At 47.2% G+C, this 23,355-nt stretch overlaps 1 protein-coding gene across 4 annotated transcripts in view; it reads left to right on the top strand.

Moving 5' to 3' along the window:
* CACNA1H (calcium voltage-gated channel subunit alpha1 H) overlaps window positions 1-23,355 on the top strand; it is a 227,814-nt gene that overhangs the window by 116,853 nt on the left and 87,606 nt on the right. For 3 of the 4 annotated variants that reach the window (XM_040574186.1, XM_040574187.1, XM_040574185.1), the window contains exons 6-8: window positions 71-230; window positions 9,257-9,572; window positions 21,700-21,792. In XM_040574186.1, coding sequence (XP_040430120.1) covers window positions 71-230; window positions 9,257-9,572; window positions 21,700-21,792 — 569 coding nt within the window. Of the gene's footprint in view, window positions 1-70; window positions 231-936; window positions 1,334-9,256; window positions 9,573-21,699; window positions 21,793-23,355 lie in introns of those variants that run through there. The other variant, XM_040574188.1, reaches the window with a different exon arrangement.

Genomic DNA, 23,355 nt, shown 5'->3' with positions numbered 1-23,355 from the left:
GGGAACGTGTGGTACTCGCGCTGGCCCCATCGAAGGGCTCCTCTAATCTGTCTTCTCCTTCTCCCCACAGGTATGCGAATACTGGTCACCCTGCTGTTAGATACTCTGCCTATGTTAGGCAACGTCCTCCTCTTGTGCTTCTTTGTCTTCTTCATCTTTGGGATCGTCGGTGTGCAGCTCTGGGCAGGGCTGCTGAGAAACAGGTGTTTCCTAGACAGGAATTTGGCAACGTGAGTACACAAAAGTCCCCTCCTTGTCATCCTTTCTCCCTGTGCCCTGGTGGAAGAGCCCTGGTGGTGCGGGTTTTGTCACTCAGGAGGTGCTCGGAGCTGTCCCCCATCACCTCTAGCTCCCATTCCCCAGCCAGTGGGACCTGCAGCGCTCAGGCACCGCAGTCCTGCCCCCGGTTCTCGAGGTTTTGGGACTCTGAGCCCAGGTGCTTCTTGTTGGCAGGTTCCTGAGGGTTTGCAGTGGCTTTCTCGTGTTTTTCCCCAAAGGGCAAGGACGTTAGTGGTTTGGTTTATCTCTGACCAAGGAAGCTGAGATCCCTGACTCTGGGAATTTGAGGATTTGGAACAAACTAAAGCTCTGAAAATGGCCACTTCCCAAAGCTGCGCGGGTCTGGGAGGTCACCCAGCGCACTGCACCTGTGGGCACGGGGTTAATTCGGTGCTCTGCCCTCTGGAACAGACAGTGACAGAGGTGCTGCTGAAACACCCCAATGTGCCACTGTAGGAGCAGTAAGAAGCATGACATGGAAAGGCATTAGTACACCGCTCTGTCTGAGCAGGCACCAGAGATGTGCAGGACACTCAGCTGCCTCTTCTCTTTGATGGACACCTCAGTTTTGGTTCTTCCAAGCTCGGCAACTGCATGGACCAACATCCCTGCCAGGTGCTGAGGGTGCTAATAGGCCTTAATTGCCTTAATGACCCTCACCTGAGACCCCATCCCCACCCTGGCCATGGCCCACGAGCTCTATTTAAGTCAGCCTGGGGGCCTTGGTTCTGGTCTGAGCAGTGCTGTAGGTGGGCCTGTTTCTGTCCCTGGCCCTTTTGTCTCCTGCCTGGGCTCCCTGGATGGGTTCTGGACCTGGTTCAGGGCTTGAGCTGGCACAGGATGACCCTTGGCTCCTGGAGTGCCCCTTCAGCAGTGCCTTGTATGGCCACAACTTAAAACCCATCATCATAAAAACCATCAGCACAACCAATGTCAAAGCCAAGTGCGGCTTGCCAGCGTTCCTGCAAGCTCCTGCAGGCGAGGAGGTGGGCCTGAAAAAATCCTTCCAGAAGGTCTCTTGTCGGAGGCCGCTGAAGATGTTAGCGGCTCAGAGGTAAGGAAGTGCTGGAGACTAGCTAATCAGGGCAGCTCTAGTTCAGCAGGAGAAGAGAGAACCTGTAATTATGTCTGTTTGTAATCATCTGCTGCCTAGTGCTTGTATTGTGTCTAGAAAATGAGCAGATATTATCCCTCAGCTTTACCCCGGGTCCTGTTCCTGCCTCTCCCTGATTAGTCCGGTGGCTTTCAGCTCTCCAAGCCTCTCTCTCTGCTGCAGACCATCCCTGATGACACTTACTCATCCCATCAGTGATGCTGAAAGGCAAAAAATCAATGAGCCTGCCATCTGCGTGTGCCTCCACTCCCACATCTCCTTGCTCCAAGCTGGTGAGCTCTCTCCTGCATCCTTGGCAGGGATCTGCTGGTTGCTGGGATCCTCTGTCACCTGCAGAAATCCGGGGGCTGTCATCGTAAAGCTGGGCTAGGATGGTCATGTTGCTGTATCCGGGGGGCCGGCCCCGTGTGGGCAGAGCCTTGGAGCTGTCCTTAGATGAGAGGGACTTGCCCGAGCTTTTTGACCAGCCTTTTAAAATGCTGTGTGATTTCTTGCAAAGTGGAGCTTTTAAATTAACCACGGAGTGATTGTTTGCTAAGTACAGATATTAAGCAGCCAGGGAGGAAAGCGGCTGTTATGTAATGGCCATTATCAGCATCAAAGGTGTCGCAGGATCTTCTTATCAGGGTCTCAGCCCGTCTGCAGTGAAGTCGGGCTCCCTGTGCTAAGCCTCGGGAGCTGTTTGAGGAGACAGGTTTGTGGGATGTTCTCCTTCCTGCCTCACCATGGCTCTGTGCTGGCTCCTGGGCCCTTCAGGGGTATCAGAGAAACCCAAAATGTGCTCTGATATGGTCAGCCAGGCCGAAGCTGCTGTCTGGGTCTGTGTTTTGCTGGGTTAGCTTTAGACTTGAGAAACCCAGCAGGAAATCCCCATTCCAGGCATCGAGGTAGGGTTCACTGGTTTGCCCCTGCAGCAGCCTCTAACACCCCAACAGCAAAATTTACAGCACTGGCCCCAAAACAGCAATTCCTTCTGCCCAGCAGTGAGATGCTGTCTGCTCACAAGACAGCGTGGAGCTGCAGGCGAGGTCGAGGCTGGGGCTGGGCTGCAGAGGATCCATCACTTGCTCCATCCCTGCACGGAGCTGCTGCGCTTGGCATCGCTGCTGGAGAGCCCTAACTGACCGTCCCCTTCCAGGGAGAGCTGCCAGAGAATGAAAACTACAACAAAACCTTCACGCAGGGTCTGTAGGATTAAAGTAAAGCTCTGGTTTTCAATAGAAGTAAACAGAATAGAGCTCTGTGGGGAAGGAGGAATGAGACTCTGGCCATCTAGTTTCATCTGCCAAGTCCTGCTAAATCCCAGTGCTGTTGTCCTCAGCCCAAAATAATGTTCACCAGTGCTTCAGCAGGCTGTGAGGAGATGGAGGGTGGACAGACACCCTGTGCACGTGGCTGGGGGCTGGGCAGATGGTGGTCCTGGTCCAGTTTTCCTTACAGTCCCAACAAGGGACTGGCTTATAGGCAGGGCTCACCGTAGTGGTGGTTCAAACCCTCCCAGGTGAGACCAGCACTGCTTTAAAGCGAGGGAGAGCATCTGGACACGGTGCAGGTGCCAGGCAAGGAAGGGTCACAGCACCAAAGCGTTTGGGGAGTGAAGCAGATGTGAGCTCAGAGACCAGTGCTTCAAATGCAGTTTTTAGTCTGCCGCGTGCTTCTCTGCCTGCTTGCTGCCAGCAGCTTTCTGGGCCATGTGGCTTTACAGCAGGCATCAGATGCAGGAGGGACTTTGATTTTGCCATAATTCTTCTTCCTGTGAAACCATTTTAAAATCCCTTTTGAAAGACGGCTGCTTCAAGTAAAGAAACTATTTTCAAACACGGTACCTTCAAATTGAAATCCGGGGACTTCTTTGAGGTGCGCTGGAAATGTCTGCCTTCCCCCCCCTTTGAAAATTGTGCTGTTCCGACGCAGTGTCCTGCTGAAAGGAGGTGGTTTTATTAAGGGTTCTTTCAGCAGTGACTTTGAAGGAATTGCAGAGAGTTTCTGTGCTGTTGCACTCTGGTGAGTTGACGAGCAATAAACTGGAGTGGGGCACTGCTGTGTCCCACGGAGGGCTCTGATGGCTCGGAGGCCTCTTCAGTCCCCTGGGGACCTTGGTGGCCGGGCTGTTTCCCTTGTTATTGCACAGCAGTGGGGAATGGCAGCATCGGGATGGCCTCTGCTGCTTTATGAGCAAGTGCAGGAGGTCCTCAACATCTGCGGTGTGTCTCCCCCACGCAGCCCCTCTGGCTGCCTGCTGCCAGCACGAGCTGCTGCCGTGGTAAATGAAGGAACAGGGTCACCCCCAGCTCGTCTGGGCTGCTGCTCCTGGGGCTGGGGTGTTATACAGAGGAGCGTTTTCCTCCCCATGGAGCCTTTCAGGGAACTCAGCCGTTTGGAAGCAGGAGAGGAGAGAGAGCTGTGAAGCACTTTGTATTTGTCTAATGCTGCAGGACAGTTCTAATGTGGGCACTTCAGTCTTAATTAACTCTACCTGCTTGGCATTGTACTGCCTTTGGCTCCTTGGCTTTTACAGAGCTACTTGAAGGCGCATTCGGCCAAGGCAGACAGCTCTGAGTTTGAAAGGTACTTCTGAGTGTTGCCTAATTGCTCCTCCTGGCATCACTCTGTGCTGTGACGTTGGGCTGTCAGCAGGGTTTCCTCCAGAGAGCAGCCTCCTCTCAGAGGGAATCCATCCTGCTTGGTGCTGAGTCTCTGCCTTTTCCCTTTCCCCCTCTGTTCCTCAGGAAGCTGAAGCAGGATAGTGCTCAGACCATGCGCTGTGCTCCAGCCCTTGTGGGTGCTGTCCAGCATGGGAAGGCTGAGCCTGGGGGCAGATGGGGCAGGGAATTATTGTTCAGCCTCTCTTGGCATGGGAGAGAGCAGATTTTCCTGCTTCTTGCCCAGAAACTGAAAGAGGGAAATGCATAGGAAAGCTGCTGTAAGCCCAGAGAAAGATGTGCACTGGGCAGCTGGCCGAGAGAGGGGTGTTAATCCTTTCTAATGTGATAACAAGATCCATTCTGGGGCTTAGTTTCTCGTGACTTTTCCCTGGAGCACAAGGGTCTCACGATTAGTGGATTCATTACCATTAATGAGTTATTTGGACTATGCCTGTCGGTAAGGAACAAGGAAGTCTGACCTCTTGTGCACATGGAAGTAGGTGGTCTTGGCAGGGCGCATTCATTTATTTTGTGGATATTGAGGATTTTCTTTTTCTGCAACACTTGGCTTCTCATTCCTGCCATTCCTTCCTTCTTTCCCCTCTCTGGTTCTGCCAACACAGCCTTCAAACAGAGGAACCAGAAAAAGGTCTTAAATTCGCAGTGCTTGCTGCCCAGTGGTATGTCCCGTCCCTGCTACCCTGGCCAGACTGGTGCTCGTGGCATCCCATGCCCAGGCACACAAAAGGGAGAAGGGCTTGAAAAGGGCTGGGGCAGGAATTGGCCCCAGTGCAGTTGCATTTGGCTTGTCAAGGGCAGGACTCTTAGTTTGTGAATGATTTGGGGGGAAGTTGCAGAAATGAGCAAGGCAGAGAAGGGAGGATAAAACCTCAGTTAGCAGCAGAACCAAATCGAGCTTCATCCACCCTTTGCAATCAAGCTGTGCTTTATTTTCTTCCCACAGCCACCACAGTGTGTCGTTTCCCCAGAGGGTCTGTGCCCAGATCCCTCTGCAGCTCTTCAGATCACAGCCCAAGGCAGCATGTCTGCAGGCAGTTTTTTCTCTTTCAGCCCAAGGCTTCCTAAACTGTGACTCACAGGCAACAGCCTCTGAAATCTGACTGTGGCTCATCACAAGCCTTTCAAGTTGCAGTGTGTAGTGAATAGAGGCATGGCACGGAGGGGACCGGTCCTGCAGCTTCCCAGCCTGGCTGCATCCCCCCCCTCCAACCAAGCTGGGTGCACAGGCTCCTGCGGAACTGGCTGGCAGGCTGCTCTGCAGCTCGTTGTGTCCCCATCCAGCCTGCCCAGCTGGGGAGGGCACATCAGGCGATGGGAGATCACCTCTGGGGGCTGAAACCTCGATGATTAATGTGGGCCAATGCATATCGGTCCTGCAGCTGCGAGGGCAGGCAGCTGCGGCTCTGCGTGGCGCTGGGTGCCGTGTTACTGTGCTGCGGTGGGAGAGGCAGCTCGCAGGGGGCTCGGGTGTGAGCTCGGAGCAGAGCATCACGCTGACGCACCAGCCCTTCTGTCTGAGCGCTTCTTCCATGGGCAGCGTTCTTGGCACAGGCTGCGTGCCTGCATCTGAACGCGAAACTGCTCCCAGGAAAGGAGCTTGTGCAGCCATAGCCGCTAATTACCCAATCATCCCTCCAGATGGTCCGTCTCCCTCTGCAAGTCCAGCTTTGCTCTGGGTAGAATCCTAATTACACTGGCCCACGAGCTGCGGTGTGCTGAGCCTTCCCATCCTGCCCGCTGCCAAAAGCCTTCTGTGATCAGGAAATGCCTGCTGCTGGTGTTGCTCTGGGACGTTGCTTCCAGGGCAGCGAAGGAAATAAGTTTTTGAGGTGTCCCACAGCTTCACCTGGCTCTGGAGCAAGTTTTCTAGTTCTAGTTTGGAAGAGTGTCACCTGGAGTGGCACACGCAGATCAAAGAGCCTTGGCCAGCATTGCTTTGAGGGAGCAAGAAAGAGCAAGAGATGTTCTGAGAGCACGTGGGTTCGTTGCAGGGCTGAGTTCAACGCGTAGCTTCAGCGTTGCAGGTTATGCTCCGTGAGGCCCCCCTCTGCAGCTCTCCCTGCTGTAAGCACCGGGCTGGGCGTTGAGCCACCAGCTGGAGCCAAAGCTGTGGGTTTACATGAGGTATCACATCAGGAGTGGATGAGAACTGTGGAGACCTGCCCAAGCTGGAGGTCCGTGTGCTTTGACGAGAAGGTAGCACATGAGACATCTCTCCTGCCATTGCGGTAGGGACTCATAGGGTAGCTTTGCCTGCAGCCCACTGGGTCCTGGTTTCAAGAGTGGTGGAATCAGCCCTGGGGAAGCCGCTCGTAACCTTGCTGAACCAGGCAGTGCACAGGGTAGTGCCTGGGCTCTGGGCTGTGCCCCTCTCACCACCACGGGGTGCAGAAAGCCCTGACCTGATGTCCTGTTGGAAAGGCTTCAGAGGTGCCAAGCATGCGCTGCTTAGTCTCTTGGGAGGAGGAGGCTGATGGACACGGACATGCGGCCTGTCAAACCTGGGGTTAGCAGAAGAAGACGTCCTTCCTGAGGCTGGTGGGGCTGGGACAGCCCTGCCTGGGCTAATCATATCGCACAAAAGCCCGGAGAGCTCTCAGCACCTTCCTGAGTGAGCACAGCTGCAGCAGGTCATGCAGACCCTGTGGCTGCGAGCGGAGATGTCCCAGGGGTGGTGGCAGCCCCACCACATCAGAGGGTGCAGGAGCCCTTTGCATCCGAGCTGATTATACCCTCTGTATACCCACTGAGGCCAAAACAGCGCTGCAGGGGCTCTGCGTGCTGCTTGTGAGTCAGGAAAAGTTGTTCCTTGTGTTTCTCCTCCTACTCCCTCTGTTTCTTCTCTCAAGTCCCTCAGCTGTCTTTGCCCACAGTCTGTAGCACTCCCAGGCACATCCCTGTGCCTCTGTGCCTTGTAATCCTGTGCAAACCTCCACAATGCCCCCCTCTGTGTGACAAACTCTGCTGCTTGTAGTATCTGATCTTCCGGCAAACACGGCGCTAGCACAGCAGTGCTCAGCCTTTTCTTCAGCTCGTTTTATATGGAAATTTCCTCCCAGCGAAGCCAGTCTGTGGGAGGAGAAGGAGAGGGCTTTTAGGCAGTCCTGGAGGACTGTTTTTCAAGTGTTTCTTCCCTTGAATATAAGGCATTGGAAACTGGGAGGAAGATTTTACAGTCGTGTCTGGGGGGAATGGGGATGTTGTGTGAGGGAAGGGGAATAACTGGTGAATAAGTTCAGTCACCAGCAAATGCCCAATTTCTCTGGCGTGCTCCTCTTGGTTATTCCTGTAGCTGGATGAATCCTCAACACCTATCTCCAGTAATTCATGGATGGAGGAGAACCAAATGCCCTAGGGAAGCTGTTCAGGGTTCATTTTCCCCTTGGTTCTGCCCTGCACCAATTAACCTCTCCTAAAAGGCAGGTGATGATTGACTTCTGCGTTACTCAAGGGTTTAGGGGAGCAATTTCAAACAATCATATAGAATAACACCAGCTTGGCAATCCTTAGAGCCAAATTTATTCAGGAGTTGAGAACATTCAGAAACAGATAAAAATGCATCTGTACTGTCTTGAGGAATTACCTGCTTATCTTCCACCACATCTTGCTTGGTCCTGTAATTTGTGTTGCCTTTTCCCTTATCTCCTGACTGATTGTTTAGCATCTTAGGTCCCTGCAGCTCTGAGCACAGCAGATAGTCTCCTCTAGGACTTTGCACCCTCATGTTTTGAGCAGCACTTCAGCAGCGAGTGCTGGTGGGCCCCACGGATGCTGATCAAAGGCTGCAAAGAGACGAGGACTCTGCTTGCTTGATCTGCCTCAGAGCACGGCTTGGGAAAAGGCACATCCCTGCCATGCTGCAATTAGAGTACTTGCTTATCGGAGCTCTAACAGAGCCATAAACTCTATCCAGGCCAATTAAATCAGATCTGCAGGAAGCATACAGTTCCCATTAATGTGGGCTCTTTCTTTTCTTATGCAAGAACAGAAGGAATTTGAGATGGCCTGCGGCTGCCTCTCTCCTTGTTAAAGTTCAGCTCACTCGTCCCAGAGACGTGCCGAGGGGCAAATTTCTTGGAAAGCTGCTTTGCCTTCAACTTGTGTGAAGCATGTTCTGAGCATCAGAGGATCTAGCTCTCAAGTTTTGGGAAGCATCTGGGCTGCTTTTACAGTGTTTTCCTCTACCCTCTCATTTCAACTTCCAACTGTCTTGCCTCATTTGCTCGCTTGGAGAACTCAGGCTGATCGTTAACTGAAAGATCCCTGGAGCCTTACAGGATGCTGTAAGCAGAAAGGGTTGTAGGCAAAGGTTGGGGCTGATGTCTCAGCTGTGACTTGCTGTCCCTAGTATGAAGGAGCAAAAACGAGACAAACTTGTTGGGCTTTGGGATTTTCAGGTAGAAGAGAAATGCTTTCAGAGCAGGGCAGTTGCAGGGACCTTGTTCTCCTGCTGTCAAGATAAGGGTCTTGACTCAGGGTCTTATTTTTGGCCATGGAAAGAGGCAGTGCCAGTGATATTGTTTGCTAATTTTCTGAAGGGAACAAAGGAAAGCAAGCGGAGACTTCCAGGAAAGAGGTATTTTTTCCCAAAGGTGTCCCACTGAGTTTCATTTCTTGTTGCTAATCCTGTTGTTAGCTGTGTGTAAGTCCAAACTGTTCAGGTGTCTGTGCAATGCAACAAAGACATTTTCCAAGTGCTTTGTGTGGAAGTGTTCCTTAGTGTTCCCAGGTTACTGGGTTTCCCTCCTTGGGATGCCACTTCCCTTTTCCCTCACGGTATTGCTTTCTGTGGAAGGCAGCGGCAAAGCCACCAGTGAATGCAGCAGGCCAGGCCAGAACTCTTATACATTGAACACAGACATTCCTATTTAATATTTTTTGACCTCTTTGTGACTGCAGCATGGCCAGTTTTGTCACCATGCTACACTCAGCTCTAAACACACACTCCACCAATTTGGTTCCAGATTTCTTCAGAGTGCTTTCTTTGTTTCCACTCAGCCTGCTCTGCACCTAAAGCACCTCAGTTCTAAGGTCGCCACAATGCAGTCTGCCCCTTTTTATGTGCATATTCAGCCCACTTAGCAGGGCAAAGGAGAAATAACACTTAAAGCAGGGACAGGAACCAGTGCCTTTTGCTGCTGATGTCACAAGGGCTGTGGGACTGGTTCTCATCCCTCTTTCTTTCTTCCCCCTCCAGGACGTACAACCTCACCTTCCTGCATCCGTACTACCGGACAGACGAAGCGGAGGAGAATCCGTTCATCTGCTCATCCCATCGTGAAAACGGCATGCAGAAGTGCTCCAACATCCCAAACAGGAAGGAGTACAAGGTGGAGTGCACCTTGAGCATGGACTCCTACACGCCAAGTTTATACAACCCTGACTTGAGCAGCAGGAATGCCTGCATAAACTGGAACCAGTATTACAACGTATGCATGGCAGGGGACGTAAACCCACACAATGGAGCTATCAATTTTGATAATATTGGCTATGCCTGGATAGCTATATTTCAGGTATGATTCTCGTAAAGGTTTTCTATTTCTTTTTGTTTTGTCATCTCTTGCTTGGGAGGATTTTGATCAATGCATCAGTGGAGAAAGGAATTTGCTTGCACCTGCACGAAACTGCAAATAAAGATGCATCAAGTAAATGAATCGGACAGTAACCAGCACAAATGCTCCAAGAGAGCATTTGGAGAGAATAAAAGAATAGCCATTTTTCAGAGTTCTAGAAGAGGGAGGAAATGTTGCTGAAGGCAGACAAAAGAATGGCAAGTTCTGTCACTGAAAATCAGACTTGGGTTAATCCCAGGGACGAAATCATTTTGAGAGCTGGGATACTTATTTATTGCTGTGGTACAGGAAGTGGAGAGCACTGTCCAAGTCCTGAAGCATGAATTATTATTCTTCTAAAATGCAGCAACTAGCTTGATGGTATGGTTTGGGCTTGAATGAAGAATTACAGGATTATACTGGTTAGTATGATATGCCACATGGAGGAATAAATACCCCAAACAGACCGTTCTGGCTAGAATACCTGTGAAGAGATGCCTGCTCACGTGGGGTTTGAGCCTCTCTTGGTCAACTCCTTTACAGCTCTTCACTGGAGACGAAAGTGCTTCTAGCTCAGACTGTGGAGACTTTACAGGTTACAGGTGATTTTAAAAAAAACAAACAAAAAAAACCTCTAGTATCCAAACTATTTTCAAAGTGTTTGTCATTCTGGAACACTAGGTAGCTCATCTACACAGTCCTGAGGCTATGGTCTCTTAGAGCTAGTGTATTTGTAATGATCCATGTGTGGTTTTCAGTCTTTAATCTCCATTTTGTTTTTAATACAAACTTGTTTGTGCTTTCAGCTAGATGCCCTGTTCTATTTGGTCTTCCTGAAGTGTAGGTGACATCTAGTCCTAAATGAGAAACAATCTCCTTTTAGTTTTGTTAATGACAAGTAATTACCCATTCACAGCTCTACATTTCTTTTCTGAATTTCATTCTTTCTTTAATATGAATGTAATAACAATTTTCATCTGAGAGCTGTAAAGGGGGCAATTTGTTTGCTCTGAGCATCTTGTTTGCTCTCTCATGCTGTAGCAGTAGCATACCTGGAATTGCACTGTTACTGGTGTGAGAAGCTCAAAATCAAATCCAGAAGGGTTCAGACAGATTCCAAGCCTCTTCTAGGTTACGTTTTTAAAAATGCTTTAGTTCTCTCATGGAATTAATATGTCAAGAGAGGAGCCTGACTGATAGTGAGAGTAGCACGAAGGAAAGAGGGAAATGAAAGTGAGAATGTTGGGTAGGTCTCTGGCTGCACTTGCACTCTCCTTTTTCACACAGTTCTTCAACAGAGCTTGATGGATGTGCCCGGGAGGTCCTGTCTGGCTCCCACCACAGGGCAGCAATGTTACTTCCAGAGAAAGTGCAGAGGCCAGCGTGTTGCAGGGTTCCTGAGACAGTGCCTTGAAAACAAACAGGTGCTTCTCAAGGGGTTCTGCTTCCCTTTTACCTCCAGAGCATATTTGCAGGCTGCAAGCTTTCATTTCGTGTTGGTGTTTAATTTCTTCACCATGCATGGCCTGAAAGTGTGTAAGTCTAACCCACAACACACTGGCCACAGCAGAGGTTTCAGCTGATTTCTTTGGAAAGAGCAGAGAGTCTGGCAAAGTTGGATATTGTATCCATAGATCACATTAACAGATGCCAGGAGGCTTTATAGATGGTTATAACGCTGCTTAGGCCATCCAAACACTAAAGAGCCTTTTCTAGACAAATAGAGTTCTTACATCTTTATTCCTTTACTGAGATTTTTAGAATAGAAACTGAAAGCAGTGTAACTGCAGGTAAAGAAGTAGCTGTTGGGAGTAAGGTGGCTGCTTAACTTTGGTATGGAAACAGTAAATCATTACTGCAAGAGGTTGGATGCTAAATCAAAACAATTGCTGTAAGCAGAGGACATTTAACAAATAAAGCTGTTGAGCTGTGCTCTCATTACATTTAATATTTGAAGCTGGGTAGCACCAGGTCATCAGTTAGATGAGGCCTCAAAGGAAGTGGTGCAGAAAGTAGAACTGATGGCTTTAGTAGCCTGGGAGCTTCCCTGTGAATTGGTATTGAATTACTGGGCAGAAAGCACTCTGCTGTGTTCTGGATGAGACAGATCCAATTGTCCTGATCCCTTCTGGGGACTAATGGATATGTGGTACTTTGCAAGGGCTGTAACGGAGCACTGAACCTCAAGGTCTGGCGAGCCTTCCCTTTGCATAATGGCAGTCTTAGGACTCAGCTGGATAAAGCATCCCTCATGATTTATCCCAAATGAGTTTGAAATCTAGCATGGTTTAAGAGCTGTCAGAAGGCAGATTGGTGAAATGAGCCCCACAGGTGAGATTGGGAAGGCATCTTCCAAGTATGGTGACTGCAAGTTGTGCCCAAGAGTTTTCAAGGGCGGTCTTATACTGTGCAGCCTGCAAACAAACAAACCCAAAAGCAGACTGACAGGGAAGTCTGAATGCCTCTCCTTCTAAATATCCTTGTGTATGGTATGCCAATATAGGAGGCTAGAGAAAGTATAATTTCTTATGTAATCATGAAAATTATTCATGTTTTGATTCCCCTCATTTGTTGTGTAATAGGCTAATTCATGTATATATTTGTTACAAAGGCATGTTCAATGGCAAATTGTGTGAACTAATTAGCTTATTACAGAATAAATGAAAGGAGATAGAACCTAAATTAACTGTGAGGTTTGGCATGATATTAAGATCCCTTTATTGCTCACAAATTTCAGCCGTAACAATAAGAGCAGTAATTACAGGTATTGTCACACTGCAGATGATGAATTACCCACCTAACCAAAGTCCAATGTAATTTGAATTACTGACAGTTTTGGTGGAACAACCAAAACAGTGCCACTTTCCGAACCACCGGTCCTGGTGTGGCCAGTCTTGAGTGCAGAAACCCTGTTATAACACAAGGGCTTTGGGTGGTTTCTCAGAAGCACAGTTTGGGAGGAAGGAAGGTGACCTAGGCTATTTTGCACATCACAGAACCGTTGTTTAGACCATTGCAGGTTTGACTTGCGGAAGGGTAATACTTACAGCAGTCTTTGCATCAGGCAGCAGGGCTCTTGGTGAAACCAGCTAGGCAAAGCTCAAGGAACAATAACTGTCAGCTAGGTGGAACCAAGAAGAGACCAAGGGAACAAACTGTTCCTCTAGGCCTCCCTTTTAGGATGCAGATGGAAGGACTGAAATTTGAGAGCAGATGTTTATGGACTTTAAGGAAACATCCATCCAACACAAGGCAGGTTTGTCTGGCAGTTAGGAGGGGCTAAGGCAATGCTGGTGATGGCTGATTTACCCTTTTCATGGCCTTCTATTTCTCAAATGCAGCATATGAAGAGCTGCATTTTCTAAGGGGCTTCCAATGAAAGTCTATCCTGAAATTAGTACCTGGATGCAGCTCTCAGATTCATAACTGCTTCTGGCTTTGTTATTCTGCGTGCATATTGCTTCTACAAGGTTTTGCTGCAAGAAGACATCTCCGTTAACAAGTTAATCAAGTCAAACACGTAACACATCTCTGGCCCATCATCAGAAGGCCCTAGTGAGGGAATTCTCAGAGGAGACTGGTTTGCATTCAGCAGCTCCCTTGCTGCTGTCAGAGGGAAGGAAAAAAAAAAAACACAAAACTGGTTGTGTTCATGAGAGCTGAAGACAGCCCAGCAGGCACACAGCATGATGAGAATGCCCAGGAAAGGAAAAACTGAATCACCTTCTCAAAGATGTCTGGAAATATAGCAGCATTATAGGAATTGTCAGCTGCAACGGGAGTTTGAGCTGTTATCTTGATTGTGTGCTTAGATGGAGAACTTTTCATTGCACCTGGTTTCACAGAAGCTAGGAGCATGTCACAGCCATGAAGGTGCGGTGACTTGCTCAGGAAGAAAACAAGTTTGGGATGGGAAATGGGAATTGATGCCACCCATTTCCTCCTTCATTTGTCCTTCAGATACTTTACTCCTCGGCTAGCAGCAGGCTGCCTGAGCAGGTAGGACAGCTGGCAGTGACAGCCAAATGCTGCAGGCCACCTGCTGGAATGGCCCTTTTGTTTGGACGTGAGGTTCCCTTTCCTGTGCTCCAGCATGTCAAAAAAGCTCCTGGGACCTTGCGTGAGCTCTCTGCATCTAATCAAGGATTTAGGCATTTTGCCCCTGCACTGCATGCTGGTGAGCTTGCTTGGTCTCCGCATTGCTGATTCTGCTTCTGCCAAGATGCGTACCCTTGCTCATGGTGCCTGCGGATGTGTCAGCCCAGGAGGTTCACACCCTGGGATGAATTTCAAGTTTGGAAGGGGGAAAGGTTCATTTGTCCCATTTCTCTGTAAGCCATCGTTCAGTGCCCCGATCTGTTCCACAGCCATTGCCCACTTCATGTTGTTTCAGCCTCTGTTCATTGTGATTGAAAGCCTTCCCTGAGGATTTTTCCCTTGCCTGGAAGTTTTTCAGCCAGATCTATAATGGGAACCACATCTTCCATTCAAATGAGAGGAAAAATGACAGGCATTTCAATGCACTTCTGCTACAGCCAAATGCAAGAATGAGGCTGGAGTTCCTCATCCATTCTAAAGTCACTCAATTAAGAAAAGATCTCATTCAATGAGACAAGACCCAAAGCTTTAATGATGCTTTCCCTTACAGTAAGCACAAACCTCCACCCAGGCACTTACCGACAGGGTAATTCCTCTTGGTTCCCACTTGTGCATATTCCTCTTAGCTGGGTTTTGCTTAAAAGAGTGTTAATTAGGACTTTTTTTTGAGCCTGTTTCTCTCGTTTTGATGCTGGGATGCTGGGTTACATGTTGGAATACATCAACCAACTTCCTTACAAAATGACAGCTCAGGAATGGTTACACGAAGCTCTCAATAGTCTGTTGTGCCTGAGATGCCACTGATATGCTTCCTTGCCTGTCTGCTGCAACCTCTGTTCTTCTGCTTTCAGCAGTTTTAATTATGATGGGGAACAGTCAAAAAGGCACACTGAAACAGAAGGAATAAAAAGCCTGAGGCTTCCAACTGCAATTGTATCTGTGCGTGCAACACGTAGTTTTGTGGACCGTGCTTTTCGGAAGCAGCTGTCACTTTGGGTGCCCTTGTTTTCAGAGTTTGTTGACGAGATAATTTTTTTGGCTAAAAAGGGACTTTTCTAGGTCAAATGGTTCATCCTTTAAACTGGAGATGTGTGTCAACAATGCTTATCTGTGCTGAATTTGGCAAGAAGTTTTGGCTGGAGGGAAAAAAGGAGAAGAGTTCTAAGCTTTTCATTTCCACTGCTTCAAGATGATGCTTTGTCACTAGACTTGAATTGGGTTTCTTTTAGACCTCTGAAAATATTTCATTCTAAATGATAGGGTTTGAATTTTGTTGGTGTTGCTTTTTTTTTTAAATTTGGCCAACCAACTAAACATCACTTGCTGCATTTGAAGAGCTGTCATGCTGAATACCCAATCTAAAAATATCCAGCCCCTTTAAAAGCCCCTTTAAAGCATCTCAGAGTGTGCTTCCAAGAGGATTAGATGCTTTTGAAAAAAACTCCCTAATTTTGAAGGCCAGAAGGAATTGTCCCATGTAGCACAAGTCAGAGGGGACGTCCTGATTCCAGGACTGGGCCTGCTAAACTGTGGGAGGTATTGGAGGGACCCAGGATTGCACAGAAACCTGCTACAAACTCTGCAGCTTTGGAGTGGTTTCATCTTACCTCAGGAATCACACTTTTGTATTCAGGGTAGAAAGAGGGGTGCCTGCAGCAAGGCATCACTTAATCTGGAGTTGAGTTAGGTGATTAAAAAAAAAAAGCTACAGGTCTTCTGAGAGGGCATCAACAATTCCTACAGGGAAATCTTGATTTGGTTTGATTGCCCCAAAGCTGCTCCATCATCAGTTGTTGCTGTCGCACACTGCAGTGTGAGGGGGGACCCGTATACAAAGCCCAGGGTTCAGCTCCCTTTTCCCAAAGTCCCCACGCTACTGTCTGCAGACTGTGAGCTGGCAAATCCGTCCTGCAGAATGAGCCCCCCTTTGGATTAGCAATTAAAAAGTAAATTTTAAAAAGAGTAAAGCTGAGGAAGCCTGGAATGTGTTCATGTCACAGTCTTGCAGAGGGCTAATTCCACTTGAAGCTGTGCACCCTTTGTCCCTAATAGTTTCTAATATCATTTTACCTTGTTTCAAATTATAGCAGTAACAAAAAGCCTTGTTGTTTGCGTTGGAGCCAGTACACCAAACCGCTGCTGATCCTGACAGCAGTGTTTGGAGGAGCGCTGTCGTTTGTCTCTGTATCATATACCCAGCTGTAACAGGGCTCTCAGCCTGGCTTAGGTTCCCTTCTCGTTGCAGATGCTTCATCCTTCAGCTTTGCTCTGCTATAAAACTGATTGATGTCTCTCTGTGATAATGGACTCATTATTGCTGAAGTTAAACAGTTAAATACATTCCCTGTGCATAAGATACTTTACACAAACAATGAAGACAGGATAATTATCACCGTAAATCAAACCTCATGAATATAGACTGAGATATGATTTGTTATAAGCAGCAGTCATCTGAAATCAGTGATGTTTTTGCTATCAGATGAGGATCTTGCTTTATTTAGTGCAAAACGGGGAGACAGTGACTAACCTTGCTTTTGTAGAAGTTGTTGTTGAGTACTGATGCCATTTTAAGCTCTTGAATTCAGTTTTGTGATGCTCAGGGCCACCAGTAACAGCATCAGCAACCTGTCCAACTTTATTGCACACTGGCTGTATTCTGCTTTTCAGGATCCACTGTGAGTTGGTGGCGCTAACCAGGGCTCAGACTTGCATGGGGCAACCTTGAGAGGTTGCCTCTAATCCAAGACAAATGCAAAGTTGCACCATTTTCTTTTATCTTCTGGTTTCCAGGGCTGCTTTTCAGAGCAGAGGCATGCTTTGCAAGACTCCCAACATATAACAAAATGTCTAAAACTGCTTTGCAAAGAGAGCAGGCCCTCAAAGTGAAAGGAGAATCTCCTCAAAGGACCTTACTCAGAATACAAATAAAACCTGTTTTTCTGACCGTGGAGTTACTTAACAACATGTGTCATGAGAAAATAATTAAAATTATGAAATTGACTTCAAAAATAGTTAGCGATTTGATTAGCTGCCAAGCACACTGCATGCAGAAAAGGAATACTTCATTTTGCACTGGTCAGTGCTTGCTAGCCAAGTCAGTGTTCCTGAGAGGGCAAAATACATAGATAAGAGGCTTTCTGAAGTGAATACTGAAGGGCTTGTAAAATTCACTGAGAACATCATAGTAATTAATACCTTTCACAATTTATATCATTGTATCTTGTCTTGATGAAGTATATGAAAAAGAAAAAGAAAAATTGTGCAGCACAGCCAGGGAAATAAGATAAAAGGTTAAAATAATAATGATCATGGCAGTACTCTGTTGCTGTTCAGTTTAACGTAATTGATTTTGATGCAGATAATGCCCATCTTGTCCCCAAAGGACCCAGGTTAGGCCAAAAGAGACTGAGTGCAAATTATATATGTCAATTAAAATGAACACTTCAAATGGTTTGGAAACACTTGGGTTTCTCTATATATCACCTCCTGCTTCAGCCAGGCGCTGAGCTGAACAAGCACCTGCAATTCTGAAATCAACAGCTAAGGAAATTTTTTTTTGCCAGAGCTATGCATTTTAGGGGTTTAGGTCAAGGTGTAAGCCACTAATTTTGGTTCTCATACCCGAGGAGGTTGTCTCTACACGTGAAGTCTGCTCAGTTAATCACAGGAGTGGCACCTCAAGGTTGAGCTGTCTGCAGCGGTCCATCTGGCACCAACCATTAGTGCTTTCTAATACACAGAAAAGAATTCAGTGTTTGACTTTATTAAGTAAAGTTGTTTGGGTGTTGTGGTGTTTGGGTTTGTTTTTTCTTCCCTGGATGATTCTTTTTATTTTTTTCCTTTTTCTTAACTGACACTAAAGCAAAAAATAACCTGCTCTGGAATGGATTATAGCCAAGAACTTGCAAAAATTTTGGCAGAGTGCAAGGACAAGGATTTTTATGGTGAAAACTTCTTGACATAATAAAAGAAATTGTTCTGCAGAGACCTTTCAAGTGACCCCAGAAAAAAACAATGTAAACCTTCTGTCTCCCTGGGAACAATGAGGAGGTCTGAGTTAATTGCCAGTGTCTTTAATCTACGTCTCCCTTGTGATTTTCACTCTGGAGTTTTAGATTGATTCTGATTAGCTTGACTGGAAGACCTGATTCTGTCCCCAGTTACGCTACCATAAATCAGATGAGCATCGTTGTTAGAGCTGATGAGATTATTGTGGCATGAGCAAACCAAGAGAAGCAGGATCACACAACAGGAGACTTAAGAAACCTGACTGTCCGCTCTCATCCTGCTCACCTGAACGTGGTGATCAGAGGATGCTGGACAAGAGACTGCATGAATGGTATCTGAGCCAAAGGTCGATGAAGTCAAAATCTGTATTTCCATTCACCTCAGTGAGCTTTCAATTAAATCCTTGCTCTGATGGGAGAGCGAATCAGGTGCAAGACTCAGGGCACTGAATTTTGCCTCTAAGGTATTAATGGGAGAAAAACAATTTCCCCTATCCCTGCCCATGCTGTGTAAGATGTACAGGGCTGAATGAACAAGCAAGAATTGCACTGAACATCACACAGGATCTCCCATAGATAGGTGACGTCTCTGTTCTCTGACCAGAACCTCAGTCCTCTGAAGGCAAAAATCCTTTCGCTATGCTAAGGGGGCAATGTCTCCTCTCCCTCTGGGTCTGCAGCATGTGAATGCAGTTGGCAGCACCCTCCAGGGCATGCTAGCCAATCATCTTAATTGAATCTTTCAGCTACTTCCCTGCAGCTGATGATTTTAGTGGGCCACATATCTTGAGCATCTTTTTTATCAGCGCAGAATTAGAAAATGTGTTTCTTGCCATCTTATCTCTGTTGATAAATAATTGTATGTTGCGTTTGTTGGAAGCTTTGAACTGGTACATTTGGAGGGGCTGTTTAATGTGTCTGTCTGTGAACAATGATGGTTTGAACAGAATTTAATTACTGAGAACGGATTGCCGAGATTGGAAAGCACAAGAAAGGTGCTCCAGGTCCATGGAAGACATCTGTAAAGAGCTTGGAGGGCCAAATGTTGGCGCTGCAGTCAAGTGGGTTAATCAGATTGGAAACTGCAGAGTGGAAGAAGTCATTTCTGCTTAGCGAAGTAGGTGATATTGCATCCAGGATGCCTCAAGGGAGGAACAGTAGTCCATGTAGTACTGAAAAAATGTATCAGTGATCATGGGAGAATAGAAGGAGTTGTTAGCTTTCCCTTTGAGTTCCTCTGCTCTGAGAATAAATGTGTAGGATCAGATGCTGTACTGCAGCAGGGAACCTTGCACCAGTGCAGATGCCTCTGACTTGGTTCCAAAAATAGTTAAAGAATTTAGCTCATGGTGGATAGACCAGCTGTTGGCAAATTCAAATGGTCTGGTTCCCATTTACACCAAGGCCTTCCTGGGGGTATGCAATGGGATCTTGGAGTAGATAAAAATGCACATGTAAAGTCATTTGGAGCACTTTAAAGGACAGCCTGAAAGAAGTCCTCAGCATGGCAAGAATCAGGCTATAAAAGTCATAGAGACTGTTTCAGTCCAGACAGGTGGCCATGCATGTGTGTTGTCCTGCATTTCTCCAGAGCTATTTGATTAAAAAAAGAAGACAGATGTCTGTAAGCACGCTCTCTTACAGGATTGCTGGTACTCTCTAATCCTTGGCAGCTCAGGAATCCTCCCCTAGGTAGTGCTGCATTTATACTGGGTGATGAGTCCAAGAATGAACCCAAAAGATGTCAAACAGGAGAACAAAAGCCCAGCGGTCCGTTTATTCCTCCTGTGTCCCTTTGCTTTACAAGTGAGTAGTAAATAATGCAAATTCTAATTACATCTTAAATATTCTGTGAGCCGGATGAGCATTTTCAGCCCTCCACAGGAGAAATGTGGTGTGTTGATTAATTCTTGCTGAAAATGCTGTCTAGCATGCAAGAAGAATACCTCTCTAAATGTTTGGTTGGCCCTCGCTCTTGTCTCAGCAGCTGCTTCCCAGGTGGGGGGCTGGCAGTGCCTGCAGAAGCCCAACAGCAGACATCAGGTAACTCCTTTTGTAGAGAGGGCTCTGTGTTTAATCGGTTTCATACATTTATTTGGCGAGGAGGTGTAGCTGATATGCTCGGTGTCCCTGGGCTCATTTTTTGTCCCTGAGTGTAAACGCATGCCGTGGCAGCTGGGGTGGCCTGACTCTGAGACACCCGTCTAAATGGACGGGAAGGGGGATGGAAGGAGGGGACTTTGAACAGCCCAAAGGAGACAGTTTCTTAGGCAGTGATTTGGTTTAGCCTTGTGCCCCCCTGTATGATCCCTCCGTTTTCCTGGTGAACCTGCAAAGCACCGCACGGAGCGAGGATTGGCTGCTCATGCAAGCAAGGGAAGGGGCTGAGAAGAACTGTGCTCTCTATAAATGTTTCAGCCGTGTTAAACGAAAGGCAGAAAAGGACAGTTTGAGTTTGATTGCCTGTCCATTTCACACCACTGAACAGACTGATTGCTGCCAGTGTCTGCCCAGACAGCTTAACCCGTTCTCAGACTTGAGGGGGAATAACAGCACAGAACGTGTCTGTTGCTGAATGCTTTCCACCAGAGATCGATCTCTGGGGGTCACATTGACCAAAAGCATTCTCTTCATTTTTGTTCAATCCACGCCACTGGAAGCACAGCATTGCTCTCTGACACCTGTACATCCCTAACCAGCAGCGAGGATGTGATATGAAAAGATATCTAATGCACGTAATGAGGACCAGGAGAGGTGGGTGCAGTTTGTGTAAATGCAGTCAGCACGTCATCAGACCTGATTGCTCGAAGTCTTTAGTGATGCAGACAGATTATAACAGCTGCAGAGACAATTTTTACCTGCTCCGTGGCAAATCACATTTATTGGTTTTAGTGTGGGCCTGTATGTGCTGGTTTGCTGCAGAGGTGGTGCGAGCACTGGTGATGGCTCCCTCTCACCCTGTTGAGTGGTGGGTGTTAAGTGTGCTTCAACGTAGGAAATGGGTTTGAAAACTTGCTGGTAAGTTATTGCCACAATTGACTTTAGGGTGAGAGGAATTAGGAGTAAGGAGTGTCTCTCTTCCAGCACTCATGAGCTCTGACAGTCTCAGGCAGGCTCAGTAACTCAGTTCCATCACTGCACGCATGGTTAAACTTGGGAATGATGCCACAGAAATTGAAGGCAGCAGGCAATTCTGGGTTTTGTGCTAGGACCACTAAGGCTGGCATCAGGCTAGCAAACAGGATGCATCAGTGCAAGTACGTTCAGAAAGGAGCTTTCATTTTGTTGGAAGTTGTGCTGGAGTTTCAGCTCTAGCACTAGTAGTAAGATGGCACTAGACGTTTGGTACGTTTTATCTAAATAAAAAGTGTAAATTACATAGCATCATTTGCTTTGCTCTGCACACAGCCTGTGTGGTGTTAATTAAATCCTCAGCTTCTTTTTTAGTAGAAGGAAGACCGAGAAAACAAGTATGAAATCAGATCTCCATTTAATTAAAGTAACTGTCTTCCATTCAGATGTTTTCCTGCTATGATGTTGGTAATGTAGTTGCAATGGTGAGCGAGTAAGTATCACAAAGAAATCAGTTTTTACAGAGACAAAATTGGATTAAAAACTTAGGAATTTTGCAGGTAGCGTTACAAAACCGGGAGCCTAAGGTAAAAGCCCAGACCTCTGCACGGGAAGGTCTCTGCTTTGTTTATAACCCTTCCTTAGAAGTTCTTTGCATTGGCTCAAAACCAGTGTTTCAAATGTTTTATTGTATTGTTTTATCATTTTAATTGTGTCAGATTTCTGTGGAAGCCTCAGGCCAGTCCTTTGGTCACACAGTGCTGCTATCCTAAGCCAACTAGGAAAAGAAGCGCAGCGGGTCTGGATGGATGCTGAGAGATGCTGTGCAGTGATGAGTACCAGAAGACTGATGTTGACTAACTTTTTGGTTGACTCTTATTCTCACGCTTTCTTTCTCTGTCTTTCTGTAGGTTATAACCCTGGAAGGATGGGTTGACATCATGTATTATGTGATGGATGCACATTCTTTTTACAATTTTATATATTTTATATTACTTATAATAGTAAGTATGAACTGTGAAATGCTCCCATTCCTTGTCCTTGTGGGGTAAAGTTGTTTCCTGGGCTTTTCACAGAGCCAACTGGGATTCAGAATGAGACCTTCCTCCCACCATAAAGGGTAATCATGCAGGTTGTGATTAGTGCTGTAGGGACAGGTTATTGGCTACAACAGGCTCTGCACTTTTTAGTGTCACACGTGATGCATAGTCACAGCTTGTCAAGCCATATGGTCTTCCCTCCCTCTTAGTCCCCCAGTCTTGGTCTTGTCACCTTGGTGTGTCCTAACTATCGTGCCTTGCCAAGCAACTGCTGATCAGAACAAAAAGCAGAGATACAGTTTATTTCAATGAAGGGCACTCAAACAGTTGCTGAATTTCCCGTGAGCCTTTTAAATAATGGTAATAATAGCAGTACACCTTTCTGAGGTCTTAACAGTGCTGTTGTTCCTAGAAACAAAGTATTACTCGCTGGAGGTTTCCCTCAGAAGCTGTCATCCCAGGTTAGCAGGGTTCTTGTTTTTTTAAAAAAGGGCACAACCTTCCCCAGGGGTCTACATCTGTGGAAAAGAAATGCTTAAGTCAGAAGGAGAGCAAAGTTCTGTGTAGATGTCAGGTAGGACATGGGACAGAGGCACTTCAAAGTGCTGTTGTGGCCGGGTATTCTTTATATATAGTTCTGTCCATCTCTGTGGTTTTGAAGGCCTTGGAAAGTCGAACCATCACAGCTCCCACCACTGTGTGGATTGGGGCAGTGTGAGAGTTTCCCAGTAATGGATAGCATTCTGAAATCAGTGATTTCTGTGCCTTTAGCAACTTGTCATGCATGGTGGAGATTTACATTCCACTCCTTTGAGCTCTTGTCTGCATGCAGATCCCTGCAGGAAAGGCAGGTGACTAATCCCCAAGTCACTTGGAGCTGGGAATGGCACCCTTACTGCTTCTCAAGCCCTCTCCAGGCTGATATTACAGATTGGAGAATAACACTGCAAACCATCTCCCACCAGCTTCCCCTGAGGATTCTCCAGACAATGGCCCAGATTAAATCCATACGTCTCCTACTGAGCCCAGCACAGAGGTTTGGCCATGTAGGCAGTGGCACTTTCTTGACGTCAGTCCCTTTCACGCCTAAGGGCAGAGATCCTCTGATGGGAATATCTGACATTTTCCTTTGGCTGATTTATGAACTCCAATGATGAAAAGCCAGTTTGTGGACTCAGCAGCTGAGGGAAGGATGTAGTCTTAGGTCACTTCCATTCTTGTCCTTGGGACTTCATTTTGAAAACCTGATATCACCCAAGAGCACGTCAGCTCAACCAGGCAGTAAATCAGGCCTCTGCAGGAGCACTGAATCTCCTGGAGATGTACTTCCCTGTGCCGGAAAGGTACAAGAGTACAAAGGTACCAACGCAGGGATGCTGACTGTCCTCCTCAAAATGAGGGTGCCTGTGCCAGGGTGTGAAGTGCTGGAGGAGGAGGCAGTTTCAGTACAGCACAAGCAGGACTGCAGGCCATCTTTCCTTGTGGGTTGGCCGGGTGTTTCCTAGTAATCTGTTTTGCTGTGGTGAC

This window comes from Cygnus olor, chromosome 15 (assembly GCF_009769625.2).
Source record: "Cygnus olor isolate bCygOlo1 chromosome 15, bCygOlo1.pri.v2, whole genome shotgun sequence".
NCBI classification, from domain to species: domain Eukaryota; kingdom Metazoa; phylum Chordata; class Aves; order Anseriformes; family Anatidae; genus Cygnus; species Cygnus olor.
Note: the sequence above shows the minus strand (reverse complement) of the source record. Positions and strands in the feature narration are given on the sequence as shown.